This window comes from Falco naumanni, chromosome 6 (genome assembly GCF_017639655.2).
Source record: "Falco naumanni isolate bFalNau1 chromosome 6, bFalNau1.pat, whole genome shotgun sequence".
Classification (NCBI taxonomy): Eukaryota; Metazoa; Chordata; class Aves; order Falconiformes; family Falconidae; genus Falco; species Falco naumanni.
The window spans coordinates 86,664,568-86,680,148 of NC_054059.1; the positions used below are offsets into that span (position 1 = coordinate 86,664,568).

Sequence of the window (15,581 nt, forward strand, 5' to 3'; positions counted from 1 at the left end):
CTGTCTGGTTCTTAAACCTCCCCAAGGACAAAGACTGCACAACCCTGCTTGGTTGTCCTCAGGGTGAAAACATTTTCCTTATTCCCTGCCCAAACTTCTGACACATGCCCATTAGCTATTCTTCTCCTTCCATGCCCAGGATCAAAAAGCCTGACTGCGTCATCTTGGTACCATCCTCGTGGGTACTGGGGGGATGCTGATGGGCACCACCAAAACCACGGTCACTATTTGTGTGAATCTGCTGAGGAGTTCTAGATTAAATTACTATTTTCCTACTGTTCATTAATTTCTTTGTGCTTCAGCATATCTCTGTGAAGGTGGGATCATAACATTTCTTTCGGTTTGTCTTTGTTGCTTACAAGCTGCTGGGGTTGCACTGATTTTGGCATGTGTGCAGTCTTTTGGAGGACCTCCGTCTTGGACCTTAGCCTATGTGACAGCAATGCTGATAGTCTTCAGTAGCTGAAAACAACTTGTCTCGAACAATTGTCACTAACTTATGGTGGTGACTTAAATAAGTATAAGGCAGGGCTAACAGGAACTCTTAGAGGAAATATTTTTATACTATGACAGGATATTGCTTGTCAAAGCTGGGCTTAAGTGCACTGAATTTCTGTGCCTCTGCGTTGTCAGAATAGTTTACCATTTGTATGCTGGTGTTATTTTAAATGTGCTGGCTTCCAAAATATTGATGAGGCAAAAAATCCTGTAAATCTTACCTGTCTTTTGGCCTTTTAATGTATCTGTTTAATTCTTCTGCCAACTGGCAAGTTAAACAATGACAAAACGGGCTGTGAAGCCGTGTGCTGGCTGCTTTCCCTCCTGGTGTTAAGCGAGGGTTTTGCTGAATGGGACAGAGATGAAGCAAAATAGCTTTCCACATAGCGTGTGGTCAGGCTTTAGCATCCAAGGTAATAGAATAACTGTAATCATATAAGCTCTGTAAAACTTACGGTTAAAGAAATGGCTTTATGTGATTTTAAGGACTGTTATTAAATGGCCAGCGGTTTGTGGGCCTCTCATTGCAAGGCTGCTGTTAGTTTTTCGGTTGTTGTGACTGTCATTACCTCTTGTTCAGGAGGACAGCCAGCCTGGGGCTCTCTAACCAGAAGTGCTGTCCCATGGTTTGAAGTTTGCTAGGTTGTCTCAGACACGGGGAAAATCTGTTTGCCAGCCGTCCCTGGTGGTGCTTCCAGGAGAAGGCAGTGTAACAGTACATCTACGCCCCTAATATTTTCCAGCTGACACTTGAAGTCTGACTGATCTGTTGATAATTCTTGTTTCCCACAATGACAGTACAAATATAAACCAGGGCACATCTCCTCATTACCTAGTGGCAGTGCTGGTGTCTGACCATCTAAATCTTCAGTATCTACAGACAATACTTCTTGCCACTCCAAGCTTCAGCTGGATGGAGCTTGTTTCTGACCTTACCTTGAAAGATACTAGTGCTCTTGCGCTGTGCAACTGGAATGAAGGTTACTCTGGTCTGTGGCTGTCAGGCTGCCTGTGCAGTTTTCCCATGGGACTTGAAGACGCATTGCCAAGTAACCATGGCAGTAATTGGTAAGTGCTTACATTTGAATTCATTTGAGTTATAGGAAATGTAGCTGGTTTATTTCCCATATTAAACTAGTGGTAAACATCTGATTTTACTTTAGGAAGTATAATGGCTCGGCTTGCTTCATGCATTAAGCATGCAGTGACGCATACCCAACTCATCCTCGGAGCTTTCCAAGAACGGGATAATGCTGAGAGCACTGTCATCTGACTACCATTTTTTAATAAAAGCATCTTTTAAGAGAGAAAAATAAGCTAGATCAGTAATAAAAACCTCTACCCACTCTTAAAAAAAAAAAAATTACCAGTGATTTTTCTTCTGTTTTCAAGTGCTGAACATTTCCTTAAAGTTGGGCCCTTCTGCTGGTCACTGTAATCACTCTTTTCTCTAAAAATGCAGGTTGATTAAGTGTGTCTGCAATCAATAACACAGCAGGAAAGGTGAATCGGGTCATTTTTACAGTGTGTGTGGTGACCTGGATCAGTAATGCCTGAAATTTAGGAATAGTAATAAGAGAATGAGGAGGAAAGGAAAGAAAGCAGAAGTTATCTTTCTCTAGCTAAATGTATCAAGTTATTGAGTCAAGATGTAGTTTTCTTGATGGGCACTACTGAAGGGCAAGGATAATTTCTTGTAGAAAATCCAAACGTGATCGTTCATTTGATTTGTGGCTTTTTTGGCCAACGCTACTTCTGTGCAGGAGAGCTAATTAATGAACCTGTTGCCAAAGGCAGAAGGACTGTCACTGAATCAGGGATTTTCAGGAACTTTTAGGTTAGGTAAAAAGATCTTTACTGGAATACAGTGATACCTGGTGAAGAGAATCTTGTGGATCAAAGAGTAATGACTTGAGAAGTGGTTTGTTTCTATCTTGTTGTATCCTTCTCGAAAGCTGGGAGTTTCACCCAAATGACAGCTGTGTCCAATATCAGGCCTCAGGCCTGCAATATGTACTTGTGCAGGATTTTGAGCTTCTCATTAAGCTATCAGTCTTCAAACATATTCATCTTCATTTTGACACAACCTGGGAACAGCCCTGCTGCCAGTGGATTGGCACTCAAATTTGAACTCAATATAAGAGCAGACCCGAACTGTTAATTTTGCTTAAGATTGCATATACAACAACCTCAGATTTTATATGACCTGTCCTTAATGAAGTTTGAAGCCCTGTTTTGACTCTGTTTGAATTAAATAAGTTACAAATAATGAGTTTCTGGATAGTTACAATGTAGTTCCAGGGGAAAGCACAGTCACTAAGGCGCTGTGGCCAAACCATCTGAATTAACCACCCAAGAAGTGAAAGATTGCAGCCTGGGACAGCTTTATTGTTGCTATGAAATTGAATGCATGCATAAAAATAAAGAGAACAATAAGGGGCAAGTGTTTACTGGGCATTAGAGAGATGTTTATTATACCTTCTACAGCCTAAGCAGAAAGCTCAAATTATCTCCAGATTTTAAAGGCATTGTAAAATAATTAAACACAAATACTAAGAATCTTACTGGAACTACAAATCCAAGAAATGTTCCTCTGAGGATTCTTATTTCATTCTTTACATGTCTTACTAGGCTGCAATACCACAGCCCTGGGTTTGACCACACAGAGGACTGAAGTGGGATAAAGTTGCCCTGGTTCTCGTTCATAGCTCCTAATTCCTGCTGGAAGGCAGGGAATGCGGGCTGGGAACGGACAAGGCAAGCCAACTGCAAGATCTGTTGCTCTGTCTTTTTGCTTTCAGTCTGGGTGAGAAAAACTGTTCATGTAGAGGTATGAGAAAAAGCCCCTGGAGGTTGTTCTCACTCTACTTCTCGGGTGGTACCCTGGGATGCAGCAGAGGGGGGGGAGGCAGCCCGGCCCCTCACAGCAGGGCAAGGCTGTTAGCTTGTTGGCTAAACATCCCGTAAAGCATCCCTCTTCTCTTTATGCATCGTTATGCATCTTTAGAAGATGCAAAGAAAGGCATGGCACAAAGGAAGCCATGGCTCTTGGCCAGATCATCACCCTCCAAATAGATGAGATTTTGCGCAAATTTAATTCCGCGTTTAATACCACGTGCCTCAGATTTAACGGTCAGCGAAGTGCTTGCCATAGTAATTCAGGCATATTAGCCATGTCAGGTAAGTGTGATTTAGAGCACCCTTCGGCACAAGCCAGTTCAGGAGGTTAAAGCGGTAGCAACCAAGGCAAAAAATGTGAGGGAAGAAGCAAGGGAGGGAAGGGAAGTATGCCAGCAGGTATGGGGCCTCCCCCTTTGGTGGGAGTACTCAGGTCGACTTGGCTGTAATGCCACCTTAGTGAGCCTGCACCACCTCTACAGGCAACTGGGAGAAAGGGAACCACTGTTAGTGATGACTCAGAGAAGCTAGGTTAGATCCCTGCAACTAGAAAAGTTGAACATCCCATTCAGTGCCCGTGTCCAGTCTGTGCAGGTGGCCCTGACACAGTTCAGTCACTAAAGATCCTGGAGAAGAAGCAACTGTTGAGTGACCCTGTGACCCCAAAAATCAAGACTGGCTTTTCTCATAGAAAATGGTTATAATTGTTGTATTGTTATAATTTTGCTGTATCCCATTGGTTTTCCTTACAGCTACATGGCAACCTATATGATACGATGACTCATTTCATACAAACATATTTACCCAAAACAGAAAATACACCGTGAACCCACATTTGGGTTGGAAATGATCAAAACTAATGGCAGGCTTCCAGCATGTTTTTGTCCGACATTCCATCAGTTAATCAAAATACCCTGCAGACTGAGTTTTATTTAGTAGGTGACAGTCAATAATTTCTACTTTTTCTACAGGAAGAATTATGGCTGGGATTTAAAAAAAAAAAAAAAAAAAAAAAAAAAAAAAAGTAATTGGTAAGGCTTTCATTTTGAGGGTGGGGCTGGGTAATGGTGACTTTCACTTTTACGTGCCCAGCCTGAGACCATGGGATATGAGTGTTTCACGCTGGGTAACCCACTCCGTTGGTCACATATATAGATGAATTTGATAATGAGTGTTACATCTGCACAAATGTGCTTAAAGGGTTTGTTCAGGAGACTCATTTCCAAACGAAACTTCCATCTGTTTTCCAACCCAGCACTAAGATACAGCAGGAAAGGCAGCTTTAGGTAAGTAAAGATAGTGTTTTAATTACTAGGAAAGATCATTAATCTCCTTCGGGCTTGTCAAACCAGCACATCCTGGGGTAAGCCATCCCTTGCACATATATAAAGTTCATACCATACTCCTTAAGCGGTGCACCCAGTGAAGATTATTTGTCATATAAAATGAAATGTATGCCTCCAAATAAGTAAGAAAAAGAGATTTTTTGATTTAATGAAAATTGCAAGTACTTACACCATTAAAGTTAGCTAATACATGACTGTTTGGCCTCCACGGCTTGAGAGCCGCTTTCTCTGTGGCAAAGATGGTGTGAAAGTGAGTATAGTTTCCATTTTTATTTTGACACAGAAACGGATATGCCAGCTCACTGGCCCCTAAGATCTGGGATTTTGTTTCCAAGGGTGATAAGGAGTGGGTACATCGTAGTGTAATATGGAACTGCAGTGATGAATAATCATAGAGATATGCAGCCAAGGAAATTCCTTCGGATGTCAGTGGTGAAGGGGTGTGTCAGGTACTGACGTGTGAGAGTCACTTTTACTTATCAATTATGATCTTTGCTGTCACAAGTGTGAATAACATTTTAAATATTCACTTAAATGTCTAATCTCCTGAACCTAATGAACCTGCTGGCCTTACTGACCTCTGCTTTGACAGTGAGTCCTGAAGTTTTAATTTTGCCTTGGGTGATGTGTTGGTGAAAAAATAATTTCTTTTATCAAGCTAAAGAAATGTTCCTTGAATTTTATCAGCAGCGTCTGTTTTCTTACTTAAGGGAGAGGAAACAAACGTGCCACAAGTTGGCATAGCCAGGCTCACTGGAGTTCATGACCTTATGTGAATTTATGCCAAATGAGGTCCCAATGCACTCGGTTCGAGTTGGAGGCACGTGAGCATTATGTATCGCAGGGAGACTTTATTTATTGCTCTTTTCTTTAAGTGCTGCATCACATCATTTTGTTTGGTTGATTTCTTTTTTTCTCCCCTGACTATCGCTTAATAACAAATGGATGTATGGATTTTTCCCCCCGTTTTTGAAGTTGGTTTTTGTGAGCGGCCAGAGCTGTCTCTCTAGACAAGTTTCCAAAGAGCATGCTTTGCCTCCCTCGCATCTCAGAATTACCTCTAAGCTGGCTTGCTTCCATTTCTTCAACGAATCCCACAGAGGATCTTCGGCTTTCAGAAAGTTCGTATCAGTCATGAATTGGCTTCCAGTGTGGGGAGTTAGCGCTACAATGAATGTGTTGGAAGATCCCAGCCTGCCCATGGAGTTTTAAAGGAAAAAGTGTATTGCCATTGCTGCGTAGGTGGGAGGTGAAAAGTGTTCTGACTGCCCAAGGATACACCTTATTAAACTTTTAAAAAACAACAAGCAAAGAACATCCTTTCAAGAAACGACCACAGTCTTTGCTATGGATTAGGTGGACATTTGAAGCAGTTCCCCTTTCCTGCCAGCAATCCATTTTATTAGGATTGAACTCTAATCAGCTTTCTAATGCCCCTCCTGCGATCTCAGATCTTGATCTTGCGATGATTTCCTCTGCCACAAATCTTGTAAGCTTTCAGAAGGTCTCCAGCTGCTTGTTTACATAGGGATGCTCAGTAAAGAAATAATCCACATTAACTGGAGGTGTGAATCCAAAGTATATTAGCTAAACTGGATTAAATGTAGATTATTGTGGAAAATAAGTCAATAAAATGACATTACAACCAGTTCTGTTGTGAGTGAGTGTGTCCACACGGTTAAAATTACATACTTCAAAAATTTAATTTTGATCCAGTTCTCTGTGTGTCTCTGTGGACAAAATCCCTGCCGCAGCCATACGGCACAATGTGGGAAACTGGTTTGCATTGCACTGGAGCCCACTGGGCATCCCACGTAGTTCATGGCTGATAGCACTTGGCTCAAGTGGGATGCAATGTAAGTTGGGAGTACGAGCAGCTTATTGTCAATAAGGAAAGCCATCCTGCCATCATCGCCGTTACTGCAGTAGTATGAATCATCATCTCAAGTGGAAATCAGAGTCGTATTATACTAGATAATAAATGAGAACAAATTAGCTGGCTCCTGTACAAAAATCAGAGCCTAAACATCTGTTGGCTGGGCTGGGCAGGCCAGGTGCTGCAGCAGCATCAGGTCTCCCAGGTCTAGCCTGGTTCTTTGCCTGAGAAGTCTGGCGATCCAGAGGGTCTGTCTGGGAGAGCCAGGCATCTGGCTTGCCTTGGAAAGTAAAATGTGAGAATTTCTACCCTCCTGTGCTAGATTGCAGGGCCAAATCAGCATCAGCTGGCATGACCGCCTGTGTTCAGAGCAATGCTAACCACCCAAGCTGGATGATGTCACTTGTGCAAATGTGCTCGCAAGAAAGCCACACTGTACATGTTCGTGTCGTGCTGCAGCCTACATCTGTTTAAAATATCTTTCTCTCCTCAGTTAAATGCTATGGGAATTACCTGAGGCGTATTGCCATTTTGATCCCCTTCAAAATTCAGTCAGGTCTGATAAGGCTTGTAAATGATTTTCTAGCCTGCCATGAGTTGATTTTTCTCTCCGTGGGGAAAAACACAAAACCTCATAAAGTTGTGAGAAATAGTTCATTGCTTTTTCATACATTTTGCCAGTCACAGTCCAAAAATACAAAGGAAAATGCAGGTTCTTCCATTTGAATGTAATCTCGGAGGTTATAACTGTCAAACTAGAATGTAGTTCCAAAGTTTTGAAAAAGCCAGGTACCTCCAACAACGTCTTTCCTTCAAGAAAATGCCAGCTATAGGCTTGGTTCGGTCAAGAAGTGGTTTGTGTCACACTACCAGCTCTGCAAAAGGAACAACAAATGCTGGAGAAGCATTTAATGGCAAGGGGGATAATGGCTCTGTCAGTCAACTTAGAAAATTGCTTTTAGGGAATGTATTTTCAGCCAAGGTGAGTCAATGAGACCTGATCTGTGACCAGAGTGGGTGGACCCACTGTCTGTATTTAAGGCCACGCTGCTGAGCTTGACCACAGGGTTAAATTTTTCAGTGTGTTTGGCCAACATTAGTATTTTCAATTGTTGCACAGAGTACAAGATTTTTTTTAAAAAACAATTTTATAGTGAAGCTAAGATATAGAGAAAATCTTGATTCAGCATGGACACCTTTATAAAAGCATTAGTGATGGACAGCGTGGAAGCTGAAAACATTGAATCCTCTCTAACCATTGAAATGTTGCTAAGAAAAGGAAAAAATTGTGCTTTTTGCTTTGGTTTTGACCAACACATTTTAATTATGTTTTCTGTGAAAAAGAAAGCAGACTCATAAAAGAGAGGTCCAGGTTATGAACTGCAGTCTTAAAGCCAGAGGGGAAGGGAAGGACAAGGACAAGGAGGTGGTACAGAAACTTCTGGGTCATAATTCTGTGTCAGGCCAATTAAAATCTCTTAGTGATTTTCTTTTATTAAAAACTAATCTGTCTGGAACTGCTTTGCACTTGCCATAGGCTAGAAGAATACATACTGGCGGTGCACACAGTGTGCACACGACTGGCTGACATATGGCAACTTCGTCCCCAGCAGTAATTTGTTCACATGTCTGAGACATCTGATACAAACACAAGGTATTTGTATACTGAAATGAGAGTGTGTTTATATATAAATAGCTATATATCTATATTCAATCTTTTTTTTTCCTGACTCCTCAGGATAAAATAATGTAATTACTTTTGTAAGTTTAATGTTGGATAATATATCCCGATACCGGTGTAATGGAGCTAAAGCTTCTTAAAACTCAGGAGGATTTTGAATTATTGGTCTTAACGGTCACACTTCAGCAAAGTTAGGAGTGCTACTGTCAGCACAGACTACTTTTATACCTACCTTAAGTCATACTTTGTCTGTCAAAGCAAACAACGTGAAAGTAGCCTCATGAATTGTTATACCCATCTCTCCTTTGAGATGGTGCTCCAGTTGACCTGCTCTGTTTAAAGTGCTCGTTTTACAAAAGGGAAGCCATGGGACAGCATGATTAAGGTGAGCATTATCCTTGGGCAGTGCAGAATGCACAAGTTTTGGTACAAAACAGCCACAACAAAGGCTGAATGTTGAATCGTCGCGCAAAACAAAGCATTTTGCAAAAGAAAAGTACCAAATGTTTCTGTTCCAGAAAGGCTTAGCTTTTTAATCAAAGTCTATACAAACTTCAGCATTCTTACCTAGCAGTAATGTAGTATAAAAAATAGTCTTAATTGTCTTACCTGCTTAGTGATTAATGCAGCTGTAGTTGGTGTGTGTCTCTGTTGCATTGTGAACAGCAGTATTTTCACTGGTTGCCGTTTGTGCAGTTCTTAGATTGGCTTATGCTTTAACAGGTGATAAAAATTTAAAACAGCTAACACAAGGCTTCTTACACCTCAGCAAGTTCACCTGAGCATTTAATACTAACAGTGGCTGCTTACATCCAAACATTGCACAAGTATTCATTTTCTAATCAGAGGCTTATGAATGAGACACAATTTTGTGTGAACCATTTGGTGACTGAACTTAATTTTAGAACAGAAATTGCCACGTAACACATATTTAATGGGAGGGTTTGGAGCTTTATTGCAGGCTGAATTGTTTCAACAGGTGAGAGAGTGACAGAGGCCTGACTGTGACCCTACTTGACTAAAAGTGTGTAAATTTAGAGCAACTTCATGAATCCGGTGGCTTTAAGCTTGTGATAATGAGTGAAGAACAAGAATTATAAACTGTTGGGATCAATGAGGTCAAAACTGTTATTCTGCATAAATAGTAACCTGACGAATACCTTTATTCTTGACTGCTTGTGTTGGTGAGTTTGGGGTTGTTTTGCCTTACTCTCATCATTTTTCCCACAGAGCCGCTCAGAAATTGAACCTGTCTTCCAAAAAGAAGAAGCACAGGCCTTCTGCATCATCTGTTCCTGAATCTCCTCTCTTCTCTACCAGCTTCAGCAGCATCCTTCAGGCTTCCCCACCCCCTGCACCACCATGTTTGCTGAGGGCAGTCAGCAAAGTGAAAGACACCCCTGGTTTGGGCAAGGTAGGCATTGCGACTATCACTGAAACTTGTTTTCTTTGGGAAAAGATTTTATCCTCATGCCAAATATTTTGGGAATTGGAAGACCGTGCCCTTTCTTGGTTGGCTTTGCTGCGGCTGGTCCCTGAACATGCGTACAAAGGCCTGACAACATAAGTTACTTAATGTAAGGGAACTTCTGATAAAGGTGAAGTTGACTTGAACAGATCCAGAGCTAACTGTGCAGCAGTAATACGCTTCGAAGCCCTGCTGGGCTAAACGCACCTGCGTCGGGACCACAGTGCCACTGGGTGCTGGTGGTGCCCGTGCTGCCAGGCTTGCTGGAGGAGCTGGTCTCTGTGTCTGAACTGCACAGCACGCGCTTGCTGTGGCGTGTTCTGGGTTCCTGCTCCCCTCGCTGTCCAGGCTGGTGTCTCAGCTGGACATGCTGTAATTTGCTTCTGGCCCATGTTCCCTGGCTTTCTTCCAGTACAGTCAGGACAAGGTTGGACCAGGTACCTGGGCAAATCCCGTGCTGATAATGATGAATTGGTCCTTTTTCCTTCCATCAAATTATTTCCTCCCATTCTCCATAATCATACCCTCTTAAAATGCTGTTTAGGTGCATACTTATAACGGAAAATGGCTGAGGCGATGGTGGAGGTAGGTAGCTATACAGTTTGCTGTTGCTTTGTTATTTGTCTGAATGGCTCTTCCTTTTTCCCTGCCACAAACGGAGAGCCTGGCGTATTACATCTGGGAATACACACATGCGGTTGCTGAGGACAGCAGTTTGCTTTAATCAAGGTAGTTTCTTATGCAACCATCTGTGTGCTTTGCTGAATTCATTGAATCCTAAGCAGTGACAATGAGTTTGGTGAAAATCTTTGTGTTGAGAAGAGAAATTGTAATGTATGATCTGGGAGTGCTGAGCATAGGATGTTCTTCAGAGCTTGCTTTGCTGATTTTGAATACTCACTTTCTTATATTGTGCAGTTTCAGTTTGTTGGCGGTTTTTGTTCCCCACCCCACCCCCCCCACCCCCACCGCCCAGTGAACAATGGTATTACTTTCATGGATGGTTTAATTCCTGTTTGAACAGGGATTCTCTCCACACAGGGCTCCCTTCCTCTCCTCTGGCTGCTAGGTGGAAAGAAATGTACAAATCTCATGATCTTATAAAAGTTAACAGTGATGCATACTCTGACTTTAGTGGGATGAGAAGTAAACTTGAACCTGTTCATTGTTGTAAGAAGCTGCTATGGAAAATATTTACAATAGAAGCTATCCTGTCAGGATTCTTAATTTTCTGTGCTTGGGACAGGTTATATTGTGAAAAAAAATTAAAATTCCATTGAGGAATAATGAAGGGTGTGTTCATGAAAACAAGGGGCTAATCTCCCTTTTTGAACGGTGTGAGCACTTTTCCTGATCATCGGTTTTCAATCTTCCCAGGAAAAGGGTCCGCACATGCAGAGAGACAAACGTAGCTCTGTCAAAGCACTGCAGGCTTGAGCTGAGCCTTCTGTGCTTCCCGCATCACTGGTTTCCAGTAGTAGGGCTTGGGAAGCAGTTTTGCAATATTCCCAGACAGACTTACAGTTTGCTGCTTCATCAATACCATGTACCAGAACATTCCAGGCTTTCCAGCTGTGTAAGTAAAACTGAAGTTTTGCAGTCCAGCTGATGAAGAAGAATATTTCTTTTCAGTTTCGATTCACCATCCCGTAGCTATCAGAGTATATGAGAAATAGCTAAGAGGTTTTAAAAAATATTTTAGACATGCTTCTCCAAAGTAGTAAAACATATTATGTCAATTCATGTAGTCAAAATAGAGAATTTTTTTTTTCTTCCCCCCCCCCCCCCCCCCCCATTTTCATTAGCAAAAATATGTCTAACCTGCAGTTTCTGGAATTCAGTTTCATTTTTCACCTCTTTGGTTTCCTCTTGGAGCCACCCTATAATTATGACCTGGAGCTTTTCTACTTCCATCAAAGTTTCTCATCAGTTTGCCTCTGTAGCACAATTTTCCTTCTAATATGTCAGAAATAGGTGCAAGGCACAGTAAGTAAATAATGGCAGGAAAAAAATGTAATTTATTTGTCAGGCTGGGAAAACTTCAGAGGAGGTAATGGAATTTCCAGCTTGCTTGCTTTTGATTTTTATTATTGTTATTTATACATGCTCTGTTCAGTTTTGTTGGCATATGGTTTGATAGAAGCATGCTAAAAACCGAGTTACTTTTTTCCGTGTTGTCTCAATATAGTGTTTTCTGGAAGAATATAAATTTATAAAATGCGGACCCATGTGGAGGAAGCGGGTTCAGGGAAGCTAAATGTTATTTTCAGTCACTTAGGGTTTTTTTCTGGTCGGTGTTTAAATAGCATCTCACCAGCAGTCGCAGTGCTGGTATTCAGCGCTGAAGAAATTCTTGTTTCACGTTGGGTGTGAGTGGGCTGGACCATTTCCAACATGATAGTTTGTTACTGGTGAGTCTGGTTCACCAGAACGGGAAGGCTGGCTGTTGCCAAGTATCCCGGATTTCCGAGCCTGCCGGGAACAGCTGTGCACAGAATGCCCTGGCACGGGCGTCCCGGAGGGCAGGCTCTTTCCCGAGGGCTGGAAGCCCTGGCACAGATGCTGGGGATGCTGGCTCGCTGCCAGCTTGCCAGGGTAGGTGGGTATCCGAGATGCAGCAGGATAGGAAGTCAGGAACGTCAAAGCTTAGACTTTGAAGTTAAATTTCATTTCACAGTTTTCTAAAATGAACATGCCACCAAACAGTTGCCATTTCATATTTTCACTTCTACTAGAAATTTCAAAGATTCTACTTCTCGTTGCAAAATTGATGATGATCTCGTTAAAACTGTAGAGTTTCTCAGCTGTCATGTGTGGACATATAATTTTTGTGAGTTAAACTGGGAAGATTTCCTATCAGCAACATATTTAAACCTTAATTAGCAGCTCAGTTAGTACAGATATGGGTACAACTGAAGACTCTAAACTGACGAATTCGAGAGTGTCTATTCAGGTGTATGCTTCATACCTTCTCTTACAAAAGGTCTTGCAATCAAACCGTACCGGCCTGGAACTGGGAAGAAGTGTTATTTGAGAGCTAAAGCTCAGCATCGCAGAAGGAGGAAGATGATATAAATAATGAAATGTTGGGACTGCACAATCAGCATTTTACTTCATTGTTGGATACACCATTGAGCCTAGCAGAAATACAGCAGTGTCAAAGTGAAATAAAGTAATAAAGGGCCAGATTCATTGTTGCACTCATTTCCCAAAAGCTCTCCCTGCTGTAAAAGGTTTGTGACCATGTCGCAAATATCTTAGCAGTGGTGCTTGTTTGGCTCATAATGTACACGTGTTCTTTGGGTTTGCATTTGCTGCCAGAGGGAGCTGATCCCAGGTGGGTGTGTGGTGTCCCCACAGTTCTGTCTTGAGAGCAGAGAGTTTTCTTGTGGGCTGAGCGACAGTTCTCGCTCCCTAAACTGCTACAGCTTAAGCATCACTTTCCTTCTCTCTCTGCTGTCTTTGAATCATCATGTTCTGGAGAGTGGCAGACTGCTTTTGCTGGGTTTACACACTAGTCTGAATGACTGTATGTGCAATTTCCTCAAGTCCCATAATTTTCTGCAAGATACTCCTCAAGTCAGTTTTGTCCTTCGTGACAGTGAGCCAAGAAACAGTGCAAAAAGGCTTTTCGTGCAGATACAATGGAAATAATGGATTGTTCCATGCCTGCACTCAAATTGACTAATGTCAGGGCATCCTAGTAAGATTTGCTTAGATTTGCTCCCTAATCCTCTTCTCTCCTTCTTCCCCCTGCCCCTCCCCTTCCATTTTCTTTCAAACAAAAACAAAACTAGACCAATACTTTTGATGAAAAACTGAAATGTTCTTTCTGTGAAATATGTTGTTTTGCAGAATCTCACATTACGCATGAAAAACATCTTGAATGAAAAATTTTCTGCCAGTTTTAATAAATAGGTTGTTTTCAGGTGGCACAGGGTTTAGGATGAATGGATGTGGTCTCTGTGCTTCCTCCCATTTATTATTTTTCTCTGTGTAGCCTTATAAAACTCTGTCACTGAGAGGTATTTGTTATATTTGGGCAGAGATTAGTTTACTTTTTCTTATATATTTTTTTTTTTGGTGCAAATTGTTGTTTGTCGGTACTTGTTCATCTCAAAATAAAATAGCGATATTTGTGCATTAAAATCATCCCTATGCAAAAAGTTTCCACCAAGGAGAAACACAGCATCACTGAACCTTCTCTGGGCAGTCATGTCAACCTATTAGCAAAAGGGACTAATTTTTGATGCTGTGTTTTATTTTTCGGTGGTATCAAGACTCCTGTTTGCAGACCCTAGCCCTACTTTGTTAAATTATGTATCAATTCAGATACCCCCTGCCCCATTTCTGTCCCAGAACACTTGTGATCTCAGTGCAGGGAGGAAGAGCAGACAGACAGAGAGACGGGAAGCAAGAAGAAATGACGAGGTATTATCGGTCATCTCGATAGTGGTGTCCTCAGCCCATCAGCAGTCTAATATTAGATACCCCTTGTCAAGCTTTGGTAGGTGTTGTAGAAGAGGAGATTATTAAAGACTTTGAAGGGGGGTAATAGGTTACACTGCAGCTGCTTCTGAGGAGCCCTTTCCACGTGTGTAGGGCAGGGTAGGAAGCAGCACAGACAGGTTTTTGAGAGTCTAGTGAGTGAGAGATGTAGGAGCCGCTGTCCTGGCAGGGGCTGAGCATGGAGCCTGACTGGGAAGTGCCAAGAATGGTAGCCAAGCCGTGGCCAAATGCCAGGAATTCCCACAAAATGCTGGTAGGAGGTTGGTGGTGTGATGGACACTCCTGAGTCATACACCTTTCTCCTACAGATCTGTGTCACATACTAAAGAAGGTTCAGTTAAAATAATCTTTCAGTGCCTGGCTGTAAGAATTTAATCTTCTATTAAAGCACAATATTTCCTTGAACTAACCCTAAAATCTACTATTTGCTTTACATTAGTCTGCAGCTTACCTTTTCCCACATTGATTTCTGTAAAACTCTGTATCTGGGAGCATCAGAAAGATTTTGTCTGACCTGCAAGTGCATCCACCGAAACAGCAGAGGCTTTTCAGAGGCACTCAGCGGTGACATTCCTTTGACTTTTTGCTAGTGTCACTGGGAGCCAGTACTCACCGCCCCAGGCCCCAGTGAAGGTTCCCACCGTACAGGCTACCTGGTGAGTGTATCATTCAGTGAAGGAGATCACATTTGTGTGGGGAGAAGTGTGGCAGTCCTTGCCTCTTTGGAGGCAGGCGGTCCACGAAGGCAGAATGCCATGGATGATCAACAGCAGAATCTTATGCCTTTGGCCTGAAAAAGGCAGTGGTAATATCATTGTTAAAAATCAAAAGATGGTCTCATGTCATACCTTCCCACTTTGTGTATTGATCGTATAACACGCTCTAACCTTTTGATCCAAGTGCCTAGTCAAGACTCGGTACTTTGCAGTTTTTTTCCAGCTAGGGAAAGAGATTATGAAGGGAATGGATCGTAGAATCATAGAAATGTTTAGGTTGGAAAAGACCCTTAAGGTCATTGAGTCTAACCGTTAACGTAGCACTGCCAAGTCCACCACTAAACCGTGTCTTAGGATACATGTATAAAGGCATTTTGCCTTCTTATTCCACATTGTCCTTTCAGCTAGGACTTCACTGTCTCATTCCTTCCTTGGTTTAAGGCATTTCTTTGTCCTACAGTACCAATGTTTGTTCAGGTTCTTCTTCTCCCTGTTGTTCTTTCTGTCCCTGCTTCTCTACTTGTGTTGTTCCTTGCTTATACATACCCCTGCCACAGGGAATGGTGAAGGAAGCCCTACTGCCCAAGCA

General features: G+C 42.1%; 1 protein-coding gene across 1 annotated transcript in view; it reads left to right on the top strand.

Moving 5' to 3' along the window:
- LOC121090656 (kinesin-like protein KIF26B) overlaps positions 1-12,024 on the top strand; it is a 197,097-nt gene extending 185,073 nt beyond the window's left edge. Inside the window, exons 5-6 of the mRNA XM_040599381.1 lie at positions 9,530-9,713; positions 11,956-12,024. Coding sequence (XP_040455315.1) covers positions 9,530-9,713; positions 11,956-12,024 — 253 coding nt within the window. The remainder of the gene's footprint in view (positions 1-9,529; positions 9,714-11,955) is intronic.
- Positions 12,025-15,581: the final 3,557 nt, after the last annotated feature.